The 24954-nt window shown below is 44.5% G+C and overlaps 1 protein-coding gene across 2 annotated transcripts in view; it reads right to left on the bottom strand.

Annotated features, from left to right (window-relative positions):
• Nucleotides 1-20017, bottom strand: part of ABCC3 (ATP binding cassette subfamily C member 3) — a 50641-nt gene extending 30624 nt beyond the window's left edge. Inside the window, exons 1-6 of one of the 2 annotated variants that reach the window (XM_055725574.1) lie at nucleotides 19687-20017; nucleotides 4806-4982; nucleotides 3764-3889; nucleotides 2732-2869; nucleotides 873-998; nucleotides 18-79 (exon numbers count right to left, since the gene is read on the bottom strand). In XM_055725574.1, coding sequence (XP_055581549.1) covers nucleotides 18-79; nucleotides 873-998; nucleotides 2732-2869; nucleotides 3764-3889; nucleotides 4806-4982; nucleotides 19687-19716 — 659 coding nt within the window. In that variant the 5' untranslated portion in view covers nucleotides 19717-20017. The remainder of the gene's footprint in view (nucleotides 1-17; nucleotides 80-872; nucleotides 999-2731; nucleotides 2870-3763; nucleotides 3890-4805; nucleotides 4983-19686) is intronic. The other variant, XM_055725565.1, reaches the window with a different exon arrangement.
• Nucleotides 20018-24954: the final 4937 nt, after the last annotated feature.

Raw genomic sequence — 24954 nt, 5'->3', positions numbered from 1 at the left:
TGAAGAGAGAAGCTCACCTTGTAAACCACCAAAATGTCAATCTTGACAGGAAGCCTGAAGTTAGCTCTGGACATGGATTCTATAATAAAGTTATGGGGGAAAAAGCCCACAATAAATAAAGCAAGACATTTAGAAGACAGTTTATTTTGATCAGTTTTGATATATTATATGGTATATTACATGCATGTACCTATGTCCTAATAAGACTTCAAATTAGTTTCTTTCATTTCCCATGTCATATAGAACTCTTTTTAAAAATTGCTTCATATACTGCCTTTAAATCACACTTATATAAAGCGAAATATCATTCTATAGTTTTTGAAATATTCATTTGAAGAAATGAACTCAACTTCTCTCTCAGCTTGGTTCAAACATAAATCCAATTATAGAGACCATTTTATGAACTGGAGAAGAAATTTAACCTGTGACACCACTAATATCTTCTGTTATTAATGTTTTTCCATCTCTATTCTCAACACATATAGAACTCATTCGTTAAGACAACCCTTATAGACTTTAGCTAACTCTAAATGAATGTTAAGCAAGTAGACCACCATCTTCACAAAACCTACTCTTGAAATAATTAATATTACACTTCAATGTTCATAAATGTACTTTAAACTGCTGTGAAGCAGCAAGCAGGTGAGCTACTTGCACTACATAATTTGCAGTCATTACTGATGGCACATATAATGGAAAAAGGCTTCAAACCCCAATATTGCTCTCCATACCCACTGTTCGTAAGGGGACTACTAACTACTGCAATCTCAACGACAATCCAAAGCTGTTTTCAGTGACAAGTATTCTTAGTGGAACTCTCAAAACATGACATAGTCTGTAAAATGCAAACAAAGCAAAGTAAAAATACTTACAGGATCTGTATTAACAGGGGAAAAAAATGGAGGCTTTTCTTTAAAACACGAAAGAATCAACTCAATGATTATCAAAGCAAAGTAGATGTAAAAAGTGGTAAACCTGAACCTTTCATTTACATGGCCCTAAAGGGAAAAAGAAACAAAGTAAATGATTGTTTTATTGTGCTTCCCAGCCCACCCACCCCCCAGCACACACACTCACACACTCTCTCTCTCTCTCTCTGACTTTTTCACAGCTTCTTTTGGCAATTCCTTTCTTCCTCTACAGTTGAACACTGTAAAGTAGTTGCTAGCAGGATTTATCTTACAAAAGTATGCACGTACTCTGTAAAGTGCCTAAGAACATGCTTATCTCCAAGCTTTTCATTAAATTTATGTCAAGTTCAAAGTGCTTATACATCTTCACTGCATGCAGACACCCTCTGGAATCAGGGCTACATGACATCCTTTTAAATTACCTCCAGGGATTCTTGCAAGATCATGTCTTAAGCACAGGAATTGTCAACCGAGATCACAGAACATCCATTTACTTTAGTATCTTGTCACTGACAAGTAGTCAGTGTTAAAGACTTTCAGAAGAAACTGCAAAAAAACCACTGTATTGCATAAGTTCCATCTGCTCTAGAGATATTTCCTTTCCTACTCATGAGTCCGCAGTTGACTTAGAACTTCTTTTTGTGAGGATATGCCCCTCATACAGCTCTTTTGAATCATCTTATTGTTCACTTAAAATGTTTAAACCTTAAGTGCACGAGAAAGAATATTTGGTCCTTGGCAGTTGCAAGAACAGGAGAAACATTACCGTCACCCGTTCTAAGGCTCTGCACCCACAGTTTTAAGTTGGCTAAGGATTCAAACATTGATAGTCCAATATTCATACTTATTCACCACTACTACAGTTTTTAAATTGACTTCAAGTGGCATTTGAAAGGGTCTCAACAGGACTGCAGCTATTTTCTGAAGAAGTTCCGCACATACTGTCATTCAAGGTTTAATTCAATCTCTGCTGGAATATTTATGACTGCCTGATACAGCAAAATCCTTGCTAAAAGCATAATGCTGCTAATAGTTACAGAAAAGTAAGTATAAAAAAAAGAAACCGCCAAATGGAATCAACGCTGATTTCACTCAGGAGAAGCAATCACCTTAATGTTTTTTCAAATATTCTTTTTCACTCCCAGCCTTTGATGATCTAATCACTGAAGCAATCTGTTTTGCCCTACTTAGTGGAATTTGTTTCCGTGAAAAACATGACAACTTTCTTGCTGTGGGAGAACCTGCTATGTTTTCAAACAGGAATCATAACAGCCCAGCTTTCTATCCTCTCCCTCCAACTTTCTGTTCTCTATTTACAGCCACAGTTGGAGTCAAAATGCTATCCTCAGCACATCAGGCACTGACAGATGAAAGCCTATGGAGCTATATAATGTGGCCAAGCTGCCTAAGCAAAAAAGGAACATTACATATTAAAATGTGTCATCTCCGATTACTACCCAACCCTATTTAAGCATGGCAGGGGAAGGGGGCTGCAAAAGAGAAAAGGAAGGAAAAAAGAAAGCGTGTGGGGGGAAGACCCTGTTCTAATGTATATGCAGCATTGGTACAGCCCTCACATGTCTGTCAGGTTTCCAGTATAGCCTTGGGCTAAGCAAAATCTGCTTTTTGACACTGCATGAGAAATCCCAGTTCCCTTCAAGTTACACAAGTCTCAGTCAAGGCAACAGAACCAAACTTCTCTTTCTTTCTGGCAGAAGCTGGGCTCAGATCTGACTCCAAACTCGGTGATTCATTCCCTTGGAAGAGACATTAAGGCTACAGTTCCTGTTCTCCAAGTGCTAACAAGGATGGCATGTTACCTGTGCTGTTGTAGTCATGATCTTAGACCGGAAAGGCCCCACGGCACAGAGCACAGACAAAAACCAGAAGATAATGAGCACTCCAGAGGACTGAACTCCTCTCAGCCTTTCGTACTGAATAAGCAATGTAGCTAACAGCTGTAAAAGTAAATACAGGAACAGTGAACCAAAATCCCATCCCACTGCTCCCCCTATTCACACTCTCAGTTGGCAGCTATTACAGTCATCGACAACAGGACCTCTCTGAAATAAGGCCCCATCACAACTTCACAGAAGTTGATGGCTAAACCTCCTCTACCTACAGAAAGCAGCAAATAACTTTATGAAATAATATGGTTTTACTGTTCTCAGAACCTTAACTTCAGAATTCAGTTTTTAAACCAGACTTTGCACCTAGGGCTAGGCACAATTAAATATTAGCTACAAACATTTTAAACACATGTAAAAGCTGTCATTTCTCCAGTCCAGATGGACAATCAGGACTTGTCTGGTAAACAAGATTTTTTTTAAAAAAACACCATCCATCCATGGGAATTAAAAACTTAATGGGCAAATTTCACTGCTTCATTTTTCATACAACAGCCACAAGCCTGTTTGTCACCCTAGGCAAAGCAAATTTGGGTTTTGTTTAATGGAGGAACAGCCACCAGATAAGAGACACGGTTTTACACAGCCCAATACAATACTGAACAATGCACAAGCCACGCTCTATCATATCTCCCTGTTTAGGCAAAGTCATATCCAAATTGCCTCCACACCTGGATCACAAGCCTGAAGAAACAGATGAGGGCAAGGTGGGAGGCAGAACAATCTCTCCATTATAAAGATTTTGATTTACATAGCTGAGTCTACATGAGAGAGCTATCTGTAACCGCAGCCTTTTCAGTAAGCAAAATTTGCCTCAGTGATACTAATAATTTAGTTAAAAGAGTACAGGATAAAGCAGTGAATGCAAAGGAACCTTTTTTCTCCTTCATCTGTCTAAGAAAGAGTTATTCTTATTGGTCACAATAAACAAAAGCAGCTACAAACCACAGTGATGCCAACGATCAATGGAGTTACGAAATAGACTGGTGGAGGTGTTCTGTTTTGCAGGAGCTCGTGGAAAGAGTAGAAGAGATCTGCCCAGCTCACACACCACAGCAGGACACCAAACAGCTGAAAGTAGTCAAACAGCAACAGCATTTGGTATATTCATCTCCAGGAGCAGTCAGACAGCTAGCAAAACCGTCACGATTCACAGATTTCCAGCAAGACAAAGCTGTGCAAACAGAACACGGCCGCGTTGACCCGCTGCAGGCAGGCTAATGGCACTGTCCCACTGCACTCAAACCAAGGATCTCGTCTCAACTGCTTTTTGCAAAGGATTTGCAAACACAGCAGTAGAAAGACTAAGTATTTACCTGTTTTTTCCCCCTCACACTATCCAGTTTTGGTTAGAAACACAGGGAGCATCCAGATTAAAGGGAGACATGGCCTGAAGCAGAAGCCTGGAATTTTTCTCCAGGAATAACCCCAGTTCTCTCATGGCCTATGGAAAGTGACTTGCTTCCGTTCCTTAGACCTAGCCATTTACAAACCAGAGGTGCTGTTGACACCAGCCACCTCTTAAGCACAAGATGCAGATGAAATCACATAGCTATTGAGTAGGTAGAGTGGCTTGAAAAAAGACCTTCTTGTGCTTACTTTCACAATCAAATTAAATTCCCACTAGACCTACCTTAAGGTCTTGGTTTTGCAGCTTTCAATGGTTTAAAGGTTAAGTAAGGGTGAAACAGCACAGTTCTGGCTCACAAAAGGGATGCTTTCTCTTCTGCAGAGCAATCAACATCTCGTCTCTACCGAGAAAGGTGGCCTCATAGGACAGATTTCCTTACAGATGAGCTATCCTTTGCTATCCTTCCTCAGAAATCTGTACATACACTGTTGCCTCCTCTAAGCAAGTTCTTCAGTTCCCCCATTAATCAGAAGGAGTTCTGCTTCAACCCTACTGCAGCACTTGCTTGCATACTGAACTAACACTAACAAACTCAAAATTGCACATTATTCATGGCGCACTGCAAAGAGATCTTACCGTCTTGAATCTGTTCAACACAGAAAGCACAATGTACCCTCTTTTGTTGTGCTTTAGGTAGAGAAGATAGAAGGGTAATGCACTCCATAGATAAATGCTGGGGATCCATGCTAGGACGGTATTCTGGAAACACGGTGTCAGGTCTGGATTATCAGTGTGTATTGAAAGATTTGAATCCTGGAAAAAAGACGAGACACGTTTATTAACAAAGAGACAGAAGCACTGCCAATTGGAACATCTGCTTGAAGAAGTTGTATCCAGATTCTACTGGAGTTAGCACATGACCTTAGTAAAAGCTTTCCCAAAATACCTATCCCAACCACTTGCAGTTAATCTGCTATAGTAAAAGGGCTAAGTACAGTTACAAATACTGGGCAACATAAAAATTAAAAAGATTCTGCCCTCGTGTATCTCAGAGTTGGATGTGTATTTTGTAGCAGACAAGCCTGTGTGGTTTTGTCTTTGCTAAGGCTTAGTTACCAATGCTGACACCACCACATTTCTTGGGCATTCCCAGCCTGGAGTGAAACTGCTAAACAAAGCTCTTGCGGCAAAATCCTCAACTGGAGAACTCATCCAGCAGGAATGTCCAGCACTGAAGAAAATTATCACGTTTAGATCAGCTGTAGGCTGACCTGGGAAAATCCCCTCCATTTACGACTAAAATTCTCTCCTTCTTACTCATATACCTCTAACTGTAGCTACTTCGCTATTCTAAACAAAGGTAAAAGGAATGTATTGTATTTGCAGATAGGAATACAGGTTTTCTTGCAAACATGGCAAGCAATGCTTTCCATCTGTGACCTCAGACACCACATATGCAACTTGTGCCTGAGGATTTGAATGCACCACATACAAACACACAGTTATGCAAGTTCAAACTAAGACATTTCAGTACAGTTAAGGGGAATTTGTTTTTAATCAAACCTACTGGAAATTCACACCACGCATTTTGCCATCTGATGTGTCATCTTAAAAGTGGTAGATAAATACTTACTGCAGGAAATGTAAAATTACTTTGTTGTACTACCATTAGCAAGCAGATGATAAAACTAAGATACCTGTGGTTCAAATATGCCTTACCTCTACGCTAGAATCACTTACTTGTAACTAATTATTTTTGGGTATGAGCTCTCGGTAGAAGTATGTTTCAGTTAGGCTGAGACACTTCGCCCTACCCCTTATAAATGAATGACTGACTAGTCTGAATATGAATTCTTCAAAAGTATTTCCAGTCCTGCTTTTGTTTACCAATGCAAAAGAGACTGCTGAAAGCAATGGTTGATTGTAGGAGAACTGAAGAGCCCCAATCTGCTGACAATCTTTCAGCTTTGGTGATGATCTGTCAGAAAGGACATACATCACTGCATCAGTCACCATACACACAAGAGAGCTCTTAAGTGTAATGACACTACAAAGCTGTGGCAGGTTGCAGGAAGGTTTCGCTGAACTGTGACAACTTTGTCACTCAGAACTTCAGCTTTGGCACAACTGAAACCTCTGGCAGTGGCGAAGGTTGGCAAGAATCCATAACTATGCATCTGAACTGCACCCTTTAACGCCACAGTTAGTGCCTCTCCAGCCGAGAAATCGCTCTTTTGGAGGCACACAAGCACCCAGCATGGGCCAGGGGAATAAAAACGCTCCCATTTACCTTAAACAGGTTTGTCCAGACCTAGGGGGAACTTCAGCCACAAATCGACAACACAGGGGCAATTACACAGCAATTCAAACACAAGATCAGAACCAAACAAAACTCCAGCCTCACATTCAAACTATTTCTGCGTTATCCTCCAGCGAGCAGGTCTCTGGCACCAAAAAAGGAAGATAACATTTCAAGCACCCATTTTTGGCTCATCATGAAAACATTTCAGCATCTCTAACATGATAAGCTCCCCTAGCAGCTACCCTGCCTGGGGCAAGAGATGCCCTCTAGAAGTCTGGAGCTGAAGAGCTCTTTAGTTCCAAAGCAGGAGCTTATCTACTATCATTTATTCAACAAAATACTAATTTCCTCTTTAAATTACACGTGGTTTAGCAATGTCTTGAGCATGTTTGTAATTGTGCTCCTTTTTCTTGCTGGAAAAGGAAAGCTGAGGAAGACTAGCAATAACTGGGCATAGAATAAAACAAAGATTCCATTGGGGGGGGCACACTCTTAATTTAAACCTTTCCTATAAAACCAAAACGTCCAGAAATGGTTTTCTGCCTGTCAGCAACCTAGAAACTGCCCCAGATGTCCATTAACTTTGGACTGAACACAAGCTGACTATTGTAACCAAGACACAGACTGTATGGCTGCCAAGCCATTTGAAGGTTTGAAGGTTTTCATTAACTCTTATTTAAACAAGGCAAAGGACTTGCATTTCTGAACGTATAAATACAGCTGGCCAGAAAACAAAAATTCTGTCCTAAGAAAACACGTAAGATTTTGAGATTCAGTTGAATTATTCCTGAGAATATAAGTGGAACTTTTCCAAAATTACGTGAAAGTGTAAGAAGCAGCACCCACCCGATGGACCAACAAGAGCCTACTACTGCCACGGCACATGGGAAACAGGGATGTGGGCTGAAGGAGAAACCTATGTTCAAGGTGACAGACCTGACTACTGGCTATCTTGGTAATGTTTTCCCAAGTCCAGTACCATCCTGGACTAGATAAACAAGTTTCCTGAACAGATGTGTTTCTGTAAAAAGCTTCCCTTTCAACAAACGGGTGTTTTCTGGGAGCAGACTGTTTTTTCCATCTTTGAATACAGTGAGAGGGGTTCCTGTTAGAAGACACAGTACCTAAAACATTTAAGTAGTGTAATTCCATGCAAATTACTTACTCTGAGACCAGACTAACACTGCTATGCCATGTAGTAGGACTCTGCAGTGAATTATTATTATTACTTTTAAATCAGGGAATATGAAAGTTGTGTTTCTTACCACATTTCTTACCAAGGTGGATCTGTTTTCATGGAGCTGGCCAGTTCCACTTTATGGCTCAAATCACCACACTGACATATATTCCAACATTCCCTCCAATGCTAAACAACTCATTTGTGTTAGAATACGACACGAAGTCTCAGTACAATCTATCCTGACCAAGCCAACATTGTTAAATATTGCCAAATACCCTCCAGTTCAGCAGTAATGGAACTCCACCCCTGAGAACAAACACAAGAAGCAAAATGGCTGGAGAGAAACACCAGCTCTTTGACTTCTATCTTTTAAGCCTCCTGCTTTAATCTGGCTTTGCCTTTCCATATTCTGGACTCTGTCCTGCTAAGTTTAAATGCTTCTTGTGTCCAGTTCTGATTGAGGATGAAAATACCCACCTTCGGCTGTCTGGGTTTGAGGGTTTTCTTTGGACTGACTACTGAAAGAAGTCTAACACACTGATGTTGGGTAGCACACGTGTTCCTCGGCTCATGGCTCTGTGCTGTCCTGAGAGCCGCTCACCTTCCTCTGTGCATCACAGTGATGTCTCAGGGTCCCCTTCAACGAAACCCCAGGAAAACACTCTGCAGGCAGCTCTGTGACCCAGAGCCGGGGTGGCCCAGAGCCAGCGTGTCCCATCAACAAGCATCTCCTAGGAGGAAATAGCAGCACGTGTTGGGAAACACCACTTTCTCCAAGAAACTTATCTCAGGAAAACTGTAACAGCCAGCACGCCCAACACAGCTAACATCGCTGTCAGCTCGCTTCCTCAGAAATGAGTCTTAAGGGCAGTAACCTGCGACCTCCTCCTAATCCAGACTCCCACTGTGCTCCCTGGCTCCTCCAGATTGCCAAGAGCTCTGTGGCAACTGTCAGTGATCAGCAGCACTTCCCTGGATGCAGTATCATGTATCAGGTAGGAGGCTCTGCAGGCAAGATACAGCATTGCACAAATACCAGTCCACCGTACCGAACTCCCTGGGCACAGAATTTACTTAATTCTGTAATACTGCTTAAACGCAATGCCAACATCCATGGCAAAAGAGATTAGAGATGCTTGTTACAGCTTCACACCAGACATGGGATCCCCTGGAGTTTAAAACTTATACATTAGTGGGGCTTTCTGTTGATCAGTTAAGAATATCATTGACATTGTCCCTTGCAGCAGTTTTCAGTCACACCCATCACTCCAGTCACAGCCTTTGTAAACACAAGCCTCATATTAAAGGCCATCTGTGCAGCAGGACTTACATTTAGATGAGCAGTATTAAATACATGATCTTCATTTAAGGGAAGGTATTCAGCAGGGGAAGCTCTGAGCAACATTAAAGCTGCTCTAATACTTAGCACTTTCTATTACACTTTCCCCTCTGGAAAAGAAAACTGCTATTGAAAATGCCACCCTTAAAACTAATAATGCCTTTAAAGGAAAAAAAATTCAGAGCATCACATCTTGGGCTTCTTGCATGTCATGCCTTAGTTTTCAAAGAAAAAGGGGAACAAACAGAAAGCCTAAAGCTAGGCTGAAAAACAGGAACAGGGAAATTCCTATCCCTTTCCCAAACCTCAAGGATTATGTTAATAGAGCCTGCTGAGAAAGACCAGCTGGGGTTCTGGTGTTTGGGTTAAGTCTAAACCAACTCCTACTCCACTACAGAAGTTTAAAATGAAAGTGCCTCACACTGGCTTTTCCTGGCATACAGCTGATGCTGCAATAATGCTCCTCAAACAGCTGGCAATGGAAAGCTCCCAAACCCTAGGGAAGGCTAACAATATCCTTTGTCGTCTCAAGCAGCTAACTCCATTGAATGGATAAATTAATACATGCTTCTCTCTAAGTTCCTACAGCACAAAAATAATTGGGAAAAGCACAGGAAACACAAATTTATTCTTTATCTGCTAAATTCATTCTTTATCTGCTTGGGAAAGTGAAGGCCACTGTGCTGATGTCATTCACACCCTACCCAAGGTTAGTACATGACATATCGCTGATTCTCTGTCAGTTAGCACCCGTTGGCACATTATTTAAGATTAAAAATCAAACTGAAAAGCTGACTGGGAAGGTACACACCCTTCCCAGAGAGAGATAAGTGAAAAACTAAAAGTGGCAACACTTCCCCACAGTAAACAAACATGGAAATGGTATCTCTTGTAAAAGAAACTGTTAGTGAGAATCTAAATACGGAGGACAATCTTTCTGCCCTTCTATTGCCCCTAGATCTAGTAAATACCCTGCCTGGGAGTTTCATTCACACAGCTTGGCAAAAAAAAGAAGAGGAAGAAAAAAAGGATGGTTTTCTTTTGGCTCTACCACACTGCCTCCACCCCACAACAAGCATGGCTCTCTGCAGCAGCTCTGAACCACACCACCAAAAACAGTCAGGGCTCAGTTTTAGCTACATCACAGGCTTCATCTCAGCCCCTCCCTGTCTCACCTCCCATTTCCAGCTGTTGTCCACCTCTTCTGCTTGGTCCCTGCCGGTAAACTCTTTGGGGTAAACTCTGATAAGCATTTTAGAGCACAAATGCAAACAAACAAGCCCTCTGCTCCAAGACTCCAGAAGGCTGCCCATTTCAAACGGCATTCTCACAGCAAGACCATCCGTTTACATTTCCAAAGGAACAATTTCACCCTTATGTACAGAAGGAGTAACATGCTTCATTAATCCACAGTGGCTGCTGCACAACTCAATTCCTTCACACAATTACAGGAACAACCATCTCCCCAGCCCTTAAGGGCAAGAGATGGGACATTCTCCGCTACAGCACCACTGCTTGGAAAAAAAGTTGAGAGGACATAAGCTTTTATAATAGTGCATGAACCACACAGTTATTAACCAGACATAGCATTTTTCAGTTTACAAAGCACACTGCAACAGTTATCTACATTAGTGAAGGACACCATGCAGGATGCTGAACTTTCTTTTCCAGCAGTAAAAGGATCGTTAGTGGCTTATTTTAATGGATCAAATAGATCTGGCACATGTTCATAGCCTATACAAGCTAGTTTATGATGATGGAGTAACTAGTCACAGGTTTGTGGTACCAACCACACAACGCACTTGAGAACTGTGGACCAGACATTCAAAAATCAAGGTACTGGCTTAATGACAGTTGTTAACATGAAAAGTAAGTTTCCTTTTCTTCTCTTCTTAGTTTTTACAACTAGAAGTTCAGAGCTGCTCTGCTGTTGTGAACAAAACCGAGGCTGGATTAAAAAAAAAAAAAAAAGTAGGCTCATATTCTGCTACAGTCCTGTGAGCCCAGGAAATGGGGCTTTCAGAAAAGCATCTGTAGCTTAAGAGAAATAATAAAGTATAAGTTGACCACAGTAAATATATGCATCTACAACAACATACACCTAAAGTAAAAGTAAAATCCATCTACTTCAACTGTTTTAGTAGCAGTCAGCCTTCTTGCTTGGACAAAGGGACCAAGAAAGGAAGGCATAGTGCAACCATAGAGGTACAAATGCTCCTGAATCAAAAGCAGGACTGAGAAGAAAAGGACACAGGATCATTCCTTCAGAATAAAGTCCCCAACTGCCTTGTAAGATTGATCAAAGCTGTATAGTTCTGTAGAGAAAACTTCCTGTCAATTGCATCATCAAAGGCCTTTCCTATAACCTGGTGCAAGTACAAATAAAGGAGTGGGTTGCCCCGTTTCAGCCCAGTGTAACAATGGGTGCTGGGGAATATCCTTAATTTGAGCCATCCCAGCTCTTTTCAGCTGAAAGGCGTTGGGTTAATTCAAGGATCATAATGAATGTAGCTCAATTAAGAAGAAGTACGAGGCAGCCCCTGCTTTATTTTCTCCCCTTCCCACCCTGACTCCTCCATTTTAAGCTGGCCCATCCAGCTGGGCTGCTGTACAATAATAGTAAAAGGGATTGTCACCAAAAAAATTGTCATCAGTGCTGCTCTGACATTCCACCTGCCTAGTGGGAGTTGCAACCGACAAATTGACTGCAGAGATAATGAGGTTTTAATGTCTGGTCAAGGCTCTCTTTAACACGACAGCAGCGTGAGAGTTCGGGGTGGTGGGGGGGGCAGGACACAGAGGTCACGCACCATCTCAAGCACCCAAGGTGGGTCACACTCTTCAGCTGCAGGGACTCTCATTAGGGGAGCTCCAAGAAGTCAAATGCAGCAGCAGACCAGAGGGCAAGGACAGACTCTGGGTGCTAATGAGCTTTAATGCCAAGATTAAGCCTGTTTATCACTTACAGACCTGACCTAAGCTCACCTAACACAGAGGAGCACTACACTTTAGCTACACTTGCAGAGTTAATATGCACAAATTGTACTCATCTCTCAGTCCACAAAATTTCTGCTTATTTCAGTCATTTTTATTCAGAAGAAGAGTGAAATCTGCAGTCTGGCCCTAAACCATGGCAGTAGTTTCAGAGAGAAAAAGAGCTCACAAAGCACCACCGCAGGTAGCACCTTTCGGAAATGTCTGCTCATACACCTCCCCCATCCTCTCAGCTATTCTCTCTTCTCTTCCCTTCTTCTCAAAGTGAAGGCTGGACTTCCATGTTGTTAAGCCAGAAAAAATCAGAGATAAAGAAAATATGGTGACTATGGAAAAGGACTCTGTTAACCACAGAAACTGAAGCAAAGGCAGAACTGCCCCGGTACATTGCTCTACCCCAAACCAAACGCATGCACAGCTTCCATCCAACCCTAAGTGATGTGAACTTAAAGCTTAGAACTTGTTTTTTTTTCAACACCCAGGAAATCCCTGTTTCTAAAAGAATCATGTTTAACTACAATCTGTACAAACACTCCGCAACTGAATCCACCCAGCCAGTGCTAGTTTGAAGAGAGGAGCACCATCCGTAAAGAACTGCTGCAAGATCAGTGACCGAACTGCAACACGCTTACGGTAACAACGCTTCAAATAGCCAAACGAACTAGAACTTTAACACTTTGCCACAAAGAGGCTGAGACCCGGAAAGTGAATTTTTGCAGGTCATGAACATGTGAGCATGATGTGCCAACTCTGTATCGGGGCAGGACAAAAAAGGGGAAAAAAGCAGCAGACAGAATAGCATTGCTGCATATGAAGATCACCACTGGCCACGATTTTCCATCAGATCGATCTTCCAGTAGTAAACTGTTTCCCCCAGAAGACATACCTTGCTTTTTCAAAGGGGACAAAACATAAAAGCATTAAGTTTTTTACTGCTTTTTGTTCCACTTTGCCTGCTCTCACCTACCCTTGCTATAACAAAACGATGATACTCAGAACATGGAGGTTTTTTCCCCTGCGTTTTTTGGGGTTTTTTTCTGTGTTTCCAAATGTACATAATAACGAAGAGAAATTAAAGGGAAACAATTTGCAGATGTGAAAGGTAGGGGAGATTCTAGAATACAAGTCATTCAGCTGAGGGGGAAAGGAGAGAGAGCAAAGGAAGAAACGAGAATTTATTTAGTTCTTTTAATTGCACAAGTGTCAAATGCATTCCCAGAAAGTTTCAGAAAGAAATTATTACTTCTGAAACTAAATTACTTTGACGTTTGAAACAACTCCCATGAAATAGTTTTTCTTCTCCCCCTCCTTCATTTCTTACTCTGTTCTAATTCAAAGCTTTATGACACCGGCACATGACATTACTGTAAATGATTTAAGTTTTATTACATTGACTTTGCCTCTCACGCTGCTGGGCGATTAGCACAGGGACAAGGTGCCAGCTCACACAGGCCCAGCATGGAATCAAGGCTCCTGGCCCTACAAAAGCCTGAACGCATTCCTGGGAAGATCTTTGGCTGCGTTCTGCGATGCTCTCCTCCAGCTCAGCCAAATAACGTGCGACTGGATAATGGCCCATCACATTCACGGCAGTATCAGGAGACAAATGGAGCATTAGCTTACTGGAAAAATCAAAGATCCCATTTAATAGGTTTTTCAAAGGAAATTTTTTTAAATTAAATTTTAAACAGTAATAGTCTCTTCATTTTAATACATTACAAATTCACACGTGTAGAAAGGAAAGGATTATATCTCCAGTGGCATAGTAATTTGCCTACCAGGTAAGCTAAGCCCATCCTCATCTCAAAATGCTTTAAATTCTTAACTGTAGCGATTAAATGAGCTCCATTTTAAGGAGGTCCTCATGTGACTCAGACTTTATTTCAGATATTATTTCTTTTCAGGAGGCAAACTCTATAGTATTCTTAAGTCCCAGACACTACATCTACCAGCTATGTCACTTCAGCTACAATGGTCAGAGCTGCGTCCAGGGAGGAAGAGTTGTGCTGAAAGCTGAAGAACATACATGACCTTGAGTTTTGCTGCAGAGAAGAAATCTCCCCGTGGAGCTTTAATCCCCTGTTAAAGCAAGGTGGGTCCTTGCCTCCTCACCATCTGCCCCATCTCACAGCACCCTCAAGTTTTACTGTCTCACACCCAGGAAACACATGGAAGGGAGGGACAAACAGGCTTTTGTGTCCAGATCTTTGTGAAGCACTTCCCACAAGGCCACTGCGCACCTGGGCAAAAAGAGATTCTTCTCACCTTGGGCTTTTTTTCCCCCCCCCCCCCCTCCTTAAAAATCCTTTTTCCTGCAATTCCAGAATTGCAACTGGGAATTCCAGAAAGGACTCAGCCATCCTGCTCAGATGTTGGTGGTGACAACTTTATCAGCTGCTACCATTCTCTGGCACAGAGGACTACTGTTCATTTGACCCATCAGTTGTCTGGTTTGAAGGAAATGGTAATAGCTGCTTTCCGAACAATCACATTCAGATATTCTACTGAAATGAATGTCATTTTCATGAGCTTCATTAATTAACACTGTCATTGAAGGACTCCATAAATCCTTGATATTGGCAGCTTTCACTAGTATTAAGTTCTGCTCATAACTCTCAAATCCAGACCTCGTCTTTCCCAAACACATTCAAATACAATCTATTATGCCATTTACACACAGATGAATGATAATAGGCCCTGTATAAGACTGCAAATCTAATGACAAATATTTATACTGCTCCTGACATACAGAATCTGAAGCCCGAATCCTTTAGCAATAGCTCCATTCAACTCAATTCAAGAATCTTAAAATCCTGGAGGATTTGAGCTTGAGTACTTCATTGCTTTTAAGTTCAGGATGCTACCAACACAGCTACCCTTTGAGAGAGTGTAACTTCATAGATCTGGTGTCTGAAGAGACCATTACCGTCACCTAGTTTGCTCTCCTACCTAACATGAGAAAGAAGACAGACACCTGACGCAATCATTTGTGAAGAGATTTATAGAAGTGGGACTCCATTATCTGAAGTTGGATGCAGTTAAAAAAGATTATGTGGGGGTCTGTATCACATTTAAATATCTATAAACACTGAGCATTCTGTGTTTATCACAGCGTGGCAGAAGGAGAAGATTATATATAAAGAACAGTCAGTCTGGACTACACCATCCTACTGCAGAATCCCTCCTTTGCAATGACCTGCTATTACCTTTCACTTCACTCTTCCTCTGCTGAAACTAGTTTAGTTGAGAATATAATGGAATAATTGAAATTCAATGTTTTATTATTAATTTAGGGCCAAACCACTTAAGTTGTGTACAAGTTTCTTTTAAAGAAAAACACATTGCAAGAAGTACATTGTCATCTTTCTTCAAAGAAATATTTCTTCCTTACTACAGCTATCATTATTATTATTATTAGCTATTATTATTACAAAAATTTAAGCACGATATATGATGAAGCAAAAGGGGAAATTATGAAGAGGGGAGACTGGTGGCACTTTGAGCCAACAGTGCAGGAAGTTGCTTTTCCAGAAAGCGGCACGACTTTCAGCCCAAGCCTACCAAAATTTCACAGAATGACTCAAGGTGAAGGAATATCCGCAAAGCTGAAGGTTAAAGGCATGCCTGCATGAGACTATCTCAAAGACAAGACCGAGGTACTGTTTACTTTTGAGAGTTACTGCAACTTCCTGTTGAATTACTCAAGAGGCTCTGGATGAAAAAGCAGCCAGCAATTTCACATGGGATGGGAAGAAAAAAAAAAAAACAAACCAACAACAAAAAAATGTGTGTCAGGTTACCAAGACACAGGGTAGGCAAGGAAAGTGAGCTCTGTCAGCTAAGCAAGATCAAAAGGAACAAGCCTGGATCTCATCCGTAACTGACTAGAAGTTGCGGTCTCCCCTTTGAAGCACTCTATCACTTGTCTTCACATTTCCTATTTATGCTGTTAAGAAAACCCCAGCCCCGAAACCACAAGCTACTGCCCAAGCCCAGGCACTCTGTCTGTAGGCTAAGGTGTTTGTATCACCCATCATACAAACAGGAGCCAAGTGCTGCCGAGTACTTCATGTTTTATTCTCTCAGCAGCCATCACTCACCCAGAGGGCCTGAGCTGCAGAAAGACGACATGTCTTTACACTGGCACAGAATTTGGTTTTCTAAGCTCGTGCCGTTTAGTCATTAGGCCAAAACACTTCTGCAGCAAACACTCCCTAGGAGATCACTTTGTTCTCCTCTCGGAGGAACTGCTCACATTTTACTAGCGGAGGACATAAGCAACAAATATGTGGTAATTCCCCTGTATCTACTTTTAAAGTACAGGGATTGTGGGTCACGTTAATTGGCACACCTATCTAGCACACTTACTATCACATACTAAATATGTGACACAATAAAGTAATGGTAATTATGGGTAATTAATAGCAATTTCGGGGAATAGTAAATAACACTCCTAAGGACTGCCTTGTGCCAGTGTGCACTATTACATTCATCTCCTCGCAAAAGGCATTTAACATGGGAACGCTGCTAGGTGATATTAACAATTAGCTTCAAATTCTCAATTGAAAGAGACAATGTGTTTCCAAGTGTTCAGATGAAGAGATTGTTCATGCTGCATTTTGAATAAATAATGTTCTAGTTGTTCCTCTTTTATCTATAAATACCCCATATTTGTATTAGTGATTTCTGATTTTATGTTCAGCAGGTAAAGTGGTAGCTGGAAGGCAAAAACATTCATAGATTTCTAATGTGACCTACAGCATTTTCTTTCATTTCTGATTTCTAAAATGGGTTGAACAGGAGATCATTTTGCCTCTGCACAAAATCAAAAAATCCCCCAATCCATTGACACTTCCAGCAAAATTCCCCCACCCTGCACCAGGGTGAAGAGTTGAAACCTTAACACTTTTGATAATCCAAAAAAATCCAAGACAAATCAATCATCTGTTCAAGTAGATATATTTCAACGTAAACACTTTCATGAGCTAGTTCTGAATCGTTCTGTTTTGATTCTGACCTCATTTTAACAGAAAAGTATTGTAGCTGGTTTAAACTCCAAAACAAAGACTGTTTAAATTGGAACAGCATGTTTCCTTTCACTCTATACAGTTTTAAAACCGACACCAATATGTCATTCAGCTTCCAAAAATATCTAGATTTTCTTTGACAAAAAATGGGGAAAGTGTTGAAGTTCATCAGCTATGAATAAGCAACCATTAATAATGGTTCACATTTTATGAAGTTCTTGATCTGAACTGCAAAGCTGAACACCGTTGGTTTGGTGTGCACAGGCCAGTGACTGCCTTTCACCTTGTTCTCCGTTCTTCAAGTGTACGGCAGCATGTGAAACCTCAACTTTCGTTGACTTATTTCAAAAAGAAGCTTCTACCTACATTTTCTTACGGAACAACATATTTGCACAGCAAATCATTTCAAGGTGACTGTCATCCACATGGTCATCACTTACAACCTCTCATAAAATCAGTTCTACTTACAACCTCTCATAAAATCAGTTCTCTATATACATTCCTGTTATCAGAAAATACCACTGGCTACTGAAGTGAGGTATAAGACTCTTGGTCACTGAGTTCAATCTGCTGGTCACTGGGTCACATATTCCATTTCACACAGTTATTGAGTAACATTTTTTAAAACAAGCAGATGGAAGGTTGTTTCGAGTCTAAACAACTCTGGAACATTCTGAAGGAACAAAACAGGTCTACATTTATTAAGTAGTTTGCCCATTTGTTTAAGTAACACTGTTCATCTCTTTTCAATCAGTCTCCTTTTATTCTTTACTAATACTTTATGTTGAAGTGTGTGATAGCTACACAAAAAAAGAAGTTTATGGAGTCTTGTAACACACGCCTGACATCTTCCTTCACAGACTCAGGCAGAAAATGCATTCTTCCGCCAAACTACCATGTTACAGATAACTGGCATTAATCACATTTGAACTATTACTTTGAGCAAGGCTGAAGGTATATTTTTTAATTATTATTTATGCTTTGTTAAACACATTTAGATCTCTTCATCATTTATGCTGTAAATAAACGTTTAGTAATTAAAATGTCTTCCCTGGATTACCCCTATACTCCTTCCTGCAAATTCAGTTCTGAAAAGCCTTGGCAATATTAAAACTAAGATACACTACCTCAGTGTAGCGTACACCAGACACAGCACCACAAAGGGTCCTGTGCTTGAGTAACAGTACTGCATAAAGCACCGAATGATACATTTACCTCATACTTAAAACCAGCAGAACGGCATGAACATTTATATTATGTATCAATAACCTGTTACCAAAAGCTTTGGCCACATAGTTGCACTAAGCCTTCCTTGAGAAGCCAGGACATGCTTCTCCAGGCAGCCTATAAAGTAGCGAGCAGTGTTGATCTGTTTGTGCTTGTTCCTGTTCTATAAGTGTTTATAGTAGAAATAAGAGGTGAAAATACTTGTTTGAGCAAGCTTATCTGCCATGTGTTGTAGCAGAGAGTGTGAGGGTGCTTGGAAATGATATGTGAAAGTGAACGAAGAAATGTAACTAAGGGGCTTAGGAGCCTAAGTCCTCTTTGAAAAAGTAATGTTGGGACAGTTTTTGAAAGATAATTAGTTATCTGATGATGGAGCTCAGCATCAAGTCCTCACAGCCAACTGCTCATGTTCTTTAATAGCCTTCTTAGCAGCGATTCATCTTCAGACACTTGGTTTCATTCCTGTTCATCTTTCTTTGAAAAAAATCTCCCTTGAGCTAAATCAGTGTAAGAGAAAGGCACGTGCATGAATTGTGATTTCTTGGAGGGCAATTCCAGACTCATATGACCATATGTGCTGAAATCCCCACGGCTTCGCTTGCTCCGAAGTGCCTGCCACACAGCGCTGAGGAGAGCAGCTGTACCTTGGGGAAACGCTGCTCCAAGGACTTGCAACAGCACTTACACGCTTCAGCACAAGACTACGGGCACCAGTTTCCCAACTTTTCTGCTCACAAACTCAGCGCCTGCTGCAATCAGCCTTCCCAAAGGGCTGACGGCTCTGAACACAAGTCACCCAGTGCTCCCAGCCTGGTGACCACCCCTGGCTGCCACAGCCCACGGCTCTTCAGCGCTGACAGGCGCTGCCATCCCGCGGAGCGGCAGCAAGGCTGAGCAGAAGCGCCCCGGCAGGACCCCCCCCCCGGTAGGGGCACCCAGCAGGCCCACGGCTGTGAGGCCCAGGGGTGGGCTACAGCCCCCAGGAGCTGCGGGGGGCACCGCGCCTCCCGCGGGAAGGAGGGGGCTGCGGCACGGCCCGGGGCCTGGCGGCGTCCCCCGGGGCCTAGCGGGGTCCCGGCTCTGGTAGAGAGGCTGGCTGGCGACAGCAAGGCCGGCCGCTGTGCCGAGGCAGGCGAGGGGATGATGCAGCTCAGCCCCCTCCGAAGCCGCGGGACCGACCTGTCCCCCCTGCCCGCTCCGGCCCCTCAGACCCGGCGCGGCGAGCACACGGTCCCGTTCGCGGGGAAACTCCCGCCGGCGGCGGCAGTGCGGGGCACGGCGCTTCTCCTCCGCCCCTGGGGCAGCCCCGCAACCGGCGCCGAGGGTGCTGCTCCCCGCCTTCCCCCGGCCCCTCCGCGCAAACCTCCCGTCCAACTTTCTCCTCAGCGAGGGGCACCCGCGGGGCGGGAAGGGGAGAGGGAGGCGGCACCGCCGGCCGCGCTGCTTACCCAGAAGCGGGACCCGCAGAAAGCCTCCATGGCCGCGGCAGGGGCGCCAGCTCCTCAGGCCCACGCCGGGCACCGGACGGGGGAGATGCCGGCTCCTTCCCCTGCTGGGCGGGCCGGGGGCGGGGAGGAGCGGGCCCGACGCGCCCCGGCCCACCCTCCCCGCCGGCGGCGGGAGTCGCCAGCGCCACCGCCCCGCTGCCCTCGCCCCTAGGGCCGGGAGGCGCCGGCCGGGGCCGCCTCAGCGGGGGCCCCTCGGTCCGGGAGCCGCCCGGCACAGGCCCAGCGCCTCCCTCCGCCGGGGGGCAGCGCGGGGGCGGCCCCGGCCCCGCTGTGGCAGGCCCCCGGAGGCTGGGCTCCCCGGCTGTGCCACGGAGCGGGGAGAGGGGCTGCCGCAGCCCTCCTGCCGCTGCCGGGACGCGGCTTCCCGAGGGCGGCCGGCCCGTGGAAGGGGCTGGCCCGCAGGAAAGCATTTGCCCTGTTCAGCGTAACCCGCTGGGACAGCCAGACCCTGCCCTTGGAGGGGACACGGGCGGTCCCCATGCGGCGGGGGGAAGCGCTGGCTGAGGGACGAGGGACAGTCACCGCGGCCGTAGGGAGCAGCCTCTGCCCGGAGCACTGGGATAACGCTAACACCGGGTGACAGGGCCCGGCATCTCCCCCGCGGAGCGGTGTGGAGTACGGTCACCTCAACAGGACTTAGATGACCATCACATCCCTTACCCACCCATCTCCAGCCTTTTCCTTCACACCGATTGCTCCTGCCATAGATGTGCAGCTAAACCAGCGGCGCAGATCCATTTCCCAAAGCTCTCAGTCAATAAACTCCATGTGTAACTAATGGATTCGGTAGTGTAGCACCTTGGACACAACCTGGATTTCCCCTCCCCGGGACGCAGAAGCACCGTTTGCTCTCCTCTCGGGCTGCGCCTGCAGCCTTACTGACCTCCCAGCACCTGCTGTCTGCCCACCCGCTTGCCACAGCATCTGGTTCAATAACATTATCTCACAAAGAGCACCCTGCTGCCACAAATTTACTTAAATATTTAAAAAAAGAGTTTGAGCTGCCTTCCTCACTAGAAGGTGAGGAACAGTCACACAGAGGGGTCGTGTCAAAAATGCTCACCAGAACGGAAGAAAAGAGATGAGAAGCATAGTATTCCTGTGTCCCAAAAATACGCCATCCCTAAAGAAAAAATATTCTGCTAATCTTGTACAAAGAACACTGAAGCCACTAAGGGTAATACCCAGAGTACTGTAAGAGGAAGCCATGTGCTTCCCATGAACAACACTGAGAATTTGTTTTAGACATTTACTGTAATCTGACTAAAGGGACGCCGTTCTTATTAGTGTGGGAAGATTAGATCTTGCCCAAGATAAGATTCTAGGGTGATTGCTTGCAACATTTGAAATCTCAGGCTGATCCAGGTTAATCAGCACAATCACATTACAGCCCTCCCAGGGAAATACTAGAGAAGCCCTAGCCAACTGGGTGAACACCTTCTAAGGGCATCGTGGGTTGTCTTTGCAAGTCTTAGATTGAAACTTCTGTTCGGCAGAATTGCACCACAATAAAAGTTTAAAGAAAAGTCAGTAATAGCTGGGAGTTACTCCTTCATGGCTCTTTAAATCTCCTCTCCTGCAACAACCTGTAAGAGCAGTTGCTCCAAGAGAAGTGCTGAGTGTCTCTTGACACACGAACGTACCGCTCTGTCCTTCTTGCGCCAAGGAGCAGAACTTGGTGCAGTTTGAAAGCACGCCCAAAACTAACACCGGCTTTGACATTATAAGATGTCACACGTACAGAGGCACCTCACAAACAGCTATTGTAGGCTGTGCATATGGGAGGGGAGAGGTTAATTTTGCCAGCATACCGCAGAGTTCCACTGACACGTGCAATATGAATTAATCCCCGATTAAATTATTGACTTCAGTAGGCTTGTTCCACTGTATCTGTAGGGGAAGGTTCTGTATTAGGGTATTTCCCTGCATCTCACAGGACCCTGAAGCAGGGGGCCTTAAATGATTCTGCCTCTTGCTTCATGTTCCTAATTCATGGTGGGCAGCTTCTACCTTCAGTAGCAGTTCATGCCATTATACTCATCATACTGATGCAGCGGGTACCAACTGGGGTGCCAGCTCCCCCCATGTGCCCTCCCCCATGAGCTCAAGGAAAGCCACAGCCAGCCAGCCTGGACCTCAGCAGACCCTGCCGGCTTGCACTGACTTTGCAGTGTAATTACTGGCTAGCTGAGAGGGAAAAATCAAAGGCAGGAATTAAGGAAATATTAAAGTCTCAGACAGATGAGATGGGGAGAGAAGCTTAAAAGCTCCTGGGAAGGGCCATGGTAAAGGATTCTGCTGAACTTGGTGCAAAGCGGAGCCTGAAGCACTATCTCAGGCAGCTCACTTGTTTCCTTTTGATGATGGGAGGGAAGACGGAGGTACCTAGGACGTGTCATTACTCCTGTGATGTTCCCCCAAATGCAGGCTGGCTACGCAGGAAAACAAAACGGCACCTCTGGTGTGAACGCCAGGGAGCTCAGGAACTCACCTTTTCTCAATGAACGTTTATTTCAGGGAGTGGCAACACCTGATCTGGGTTCATTCAGCAATGTATTTAAATGCTTTTTTCCACGCCAGCTGCACAGTAAAGGACTTTTCACCTGCTAACACATAGATGCAGGTCAAGTCAGCGCAGTCATGAAGCACCCCCAAGGCACACCCAGGGCCAGCAGAGGAAGGCAAGCTATCAGCCAGAGCAATTGGCTGGGGCAGGACGGGAGGCAACGCCAGAGAGAAGCTGTTTGTGTAAGCACCGTGCCAGGTGTGAGGCAGGCTGCTCTCCCTATCACACCTCACGCTGATTTGCAAAGCACTAAAAGCAAAATGAAGTGTGGCCGACTCCTGCAGCAATCCATATAAAGAAGGACATTTAGAGCTGAGGGTTGGGGAGCGTTTGAGCATGTGCAGCTCTGGAAGTCACAGTTTTATGGTTAGTTGACTATAAATATCACCTTCTTTCTCTGCTTGGAACAGCAGAGGCTCAGCTTTCTTTCCAAGACCCACAGAGGCGTCACATTTTACAGATGGTAAGAAAAAGAGACTGCCAAAGAAGCATTTACAGCAAGGCCCTATACATTTACTCTATAAGAAAGGGGACAACGCCTTGTTTTAACACATACAAGATGTGGACTTGTAACAAACTCTGCTTAAAGTCAACACCGCATGAGTAGCAGCAGACTTCAGGTTTCTTCTTCCCAAATGGTCAATGGTGTTGAATTTAGTGTGCATCCCTCCTCTTGCAGGAAAGGATTTGACTTTAATTTCCTCATTTCTGGAAAATGCAATAAGGAGTTTAGAACTCCCATGATAAAACAGATGAAGGAGTGGGCTGGGAATTTGCAGCCCTGGTTTTTACTCACAGGTCTGCTTTTGGGCATATATCGGCTACGTGACTTTGTAAGCAAGGAATGGAAGGCAAGATTCCCTTGGTTGGAAGAACAGAGGCAGCAGCTCCCTGGAAAGCTGGCACAGGGAGGTTGAGAGCACACTGCATCTGGCCTGAAGCTGCACAGTAAAGTCATTCTGTTTGCTGTGGGGCGAGGTGGGTTATACCTGCTGCATCAGGGCTCCCTAAAAGGAGAAAATGGTGTGTGTATGACTCCTCCAGGATGCTGTGTGTAATACCATCTTCCCCTGTTACATGAGTGCTCCTACATTTCAACGTGCTGAGAACTGCCTAGATCACCCCAAAGTGATCCTGGAGCTGCTCCAGCAGTGAGCAGCCAAACTCCAAATGCACTGGGCGTCTCTCTCACTTGCTAGATAATTCCACAAACATGCTCTCGTGTGCCTGCAGAGGTTGATGGAAGTCACGGCAGGTGTAACACACCCAGCTCATGGGTGGTTTAGCTGCAGAAGGAGCTTAGAGCGATGGACAAACAGCCACAGACAAGCAGCACATGGCACTTGGGCCTTCTGGAGCCAAGACCCAAACTATCCTACTTCAGCTCCTGACAATTGCCATAGTTTATCCTCTCCCTGTGCCAACTCAGCCACCCCACAAACCTTTCCTAGTTTTAATGGGCTGAAGCCGTTCAGGATTTCACTGCAGAATTCACGGTGGTTGCAGGAATCCAAACACCGGATCCTGCTTTGTTTGAATGAACATGGAGTTGTCACCAGCCCTTGGCCACGCTGAGCTGGTGACACCCATCAGAGCAGTTCTGCACTGCCTTCACAAGTGTCAGCACAGCACATGCTGTCCACCACAGTACGTTTTTTGTTGAATTACATCAATATTAACTTCTTGATTTCCCCTGGAACAGCTGGATTTTGCTTTCTGTTTCTGTAAAATAATTGTTAGCACAGTAAGTAATTAAGTGGTTTAACCATCCTCTTCATTTCCCAGCTGGAGCTGCAGGGGTCTTTTGTTGCATTATTTAGAGTATTAAATAGATATGGAAAGATAATCTACCCAGGACCTTTGAAATCTTGCCAATTATAGCATTCAGTGACTCAGGCATAGTAGAAAATGCCAGAGGATGTTGCAGGATTATATAGCATGTTGTAAACATATCCAAAGCATTGAATACAACATGTGAAAACCACCTTAAGTCCAATCACCCTCAAAAGCAAAAATGCCAGCAAGGCAATGCCTTTCACTGGTGATGCTGAAGACCACGCCAAACCAAACAGAAACAGGTTACTGGGGACCTCAGGTGCACCAGTGTACCAGCTAAACCACTTCATGGCATTGCCATCTAGTGACAAGTGCTCAGCCTTCACCCAAGCAAACAGACCTGGAGCACCTCACCCCAAGCCAGGTGAGATGGCACAAGGCCTGCTGGCTTCTCCTCCTCCCACGCTGGGCCAAGCAGAGCTCCAACACCCCGTCTGGGCTCACAGGTTGTGGCTGTATGGTGGGTCTGCGTGCCAGCGCAGCCGGGACAAGGCTGGCACGCACAGGGCATGCTGGGCGCTGTGCTCTACATGTGCTTCAAACAAGGGATAAGCATGTGCAGGGACAAAGCTGGGCTGCTGCCACAGCCTCCAAGATGCTGGGCACCCAAGGGCTGTCCCTGGACCAGCCATTGTACCCCAGGGCTTTGCACAAGCCAGAGCCACTTGTATGTGCAGCAGCCTGGCTTTGAGCATCTCCCCTCGCCCCAAGCAGTGGGGGGTTTCACCGGCTGCCACGGGGCTCCTCAACCTGGGAGCAACCCTTCCGGCTCCCACCCGCTTCCCACGAAGGGATTGTCTTACATT

Source organism: Falco cherrug, chromosome 1, assembly GCF_023634085.1.
Source record: "Falco cherrug isolate bFalChe1 chromosome 1, bFalChe1.pri, whole genome shotgun sequence".
NCBI classification, from domain to species: domain Eukaryota; kingdom Metazoa; phylum Chordata; class Aves; order Falconiformes; family Falconidae; genus Falco; species Falco cherrug.
This window is presented reverse-complemented; position numbering and strand designations above follow the sequence as displayed.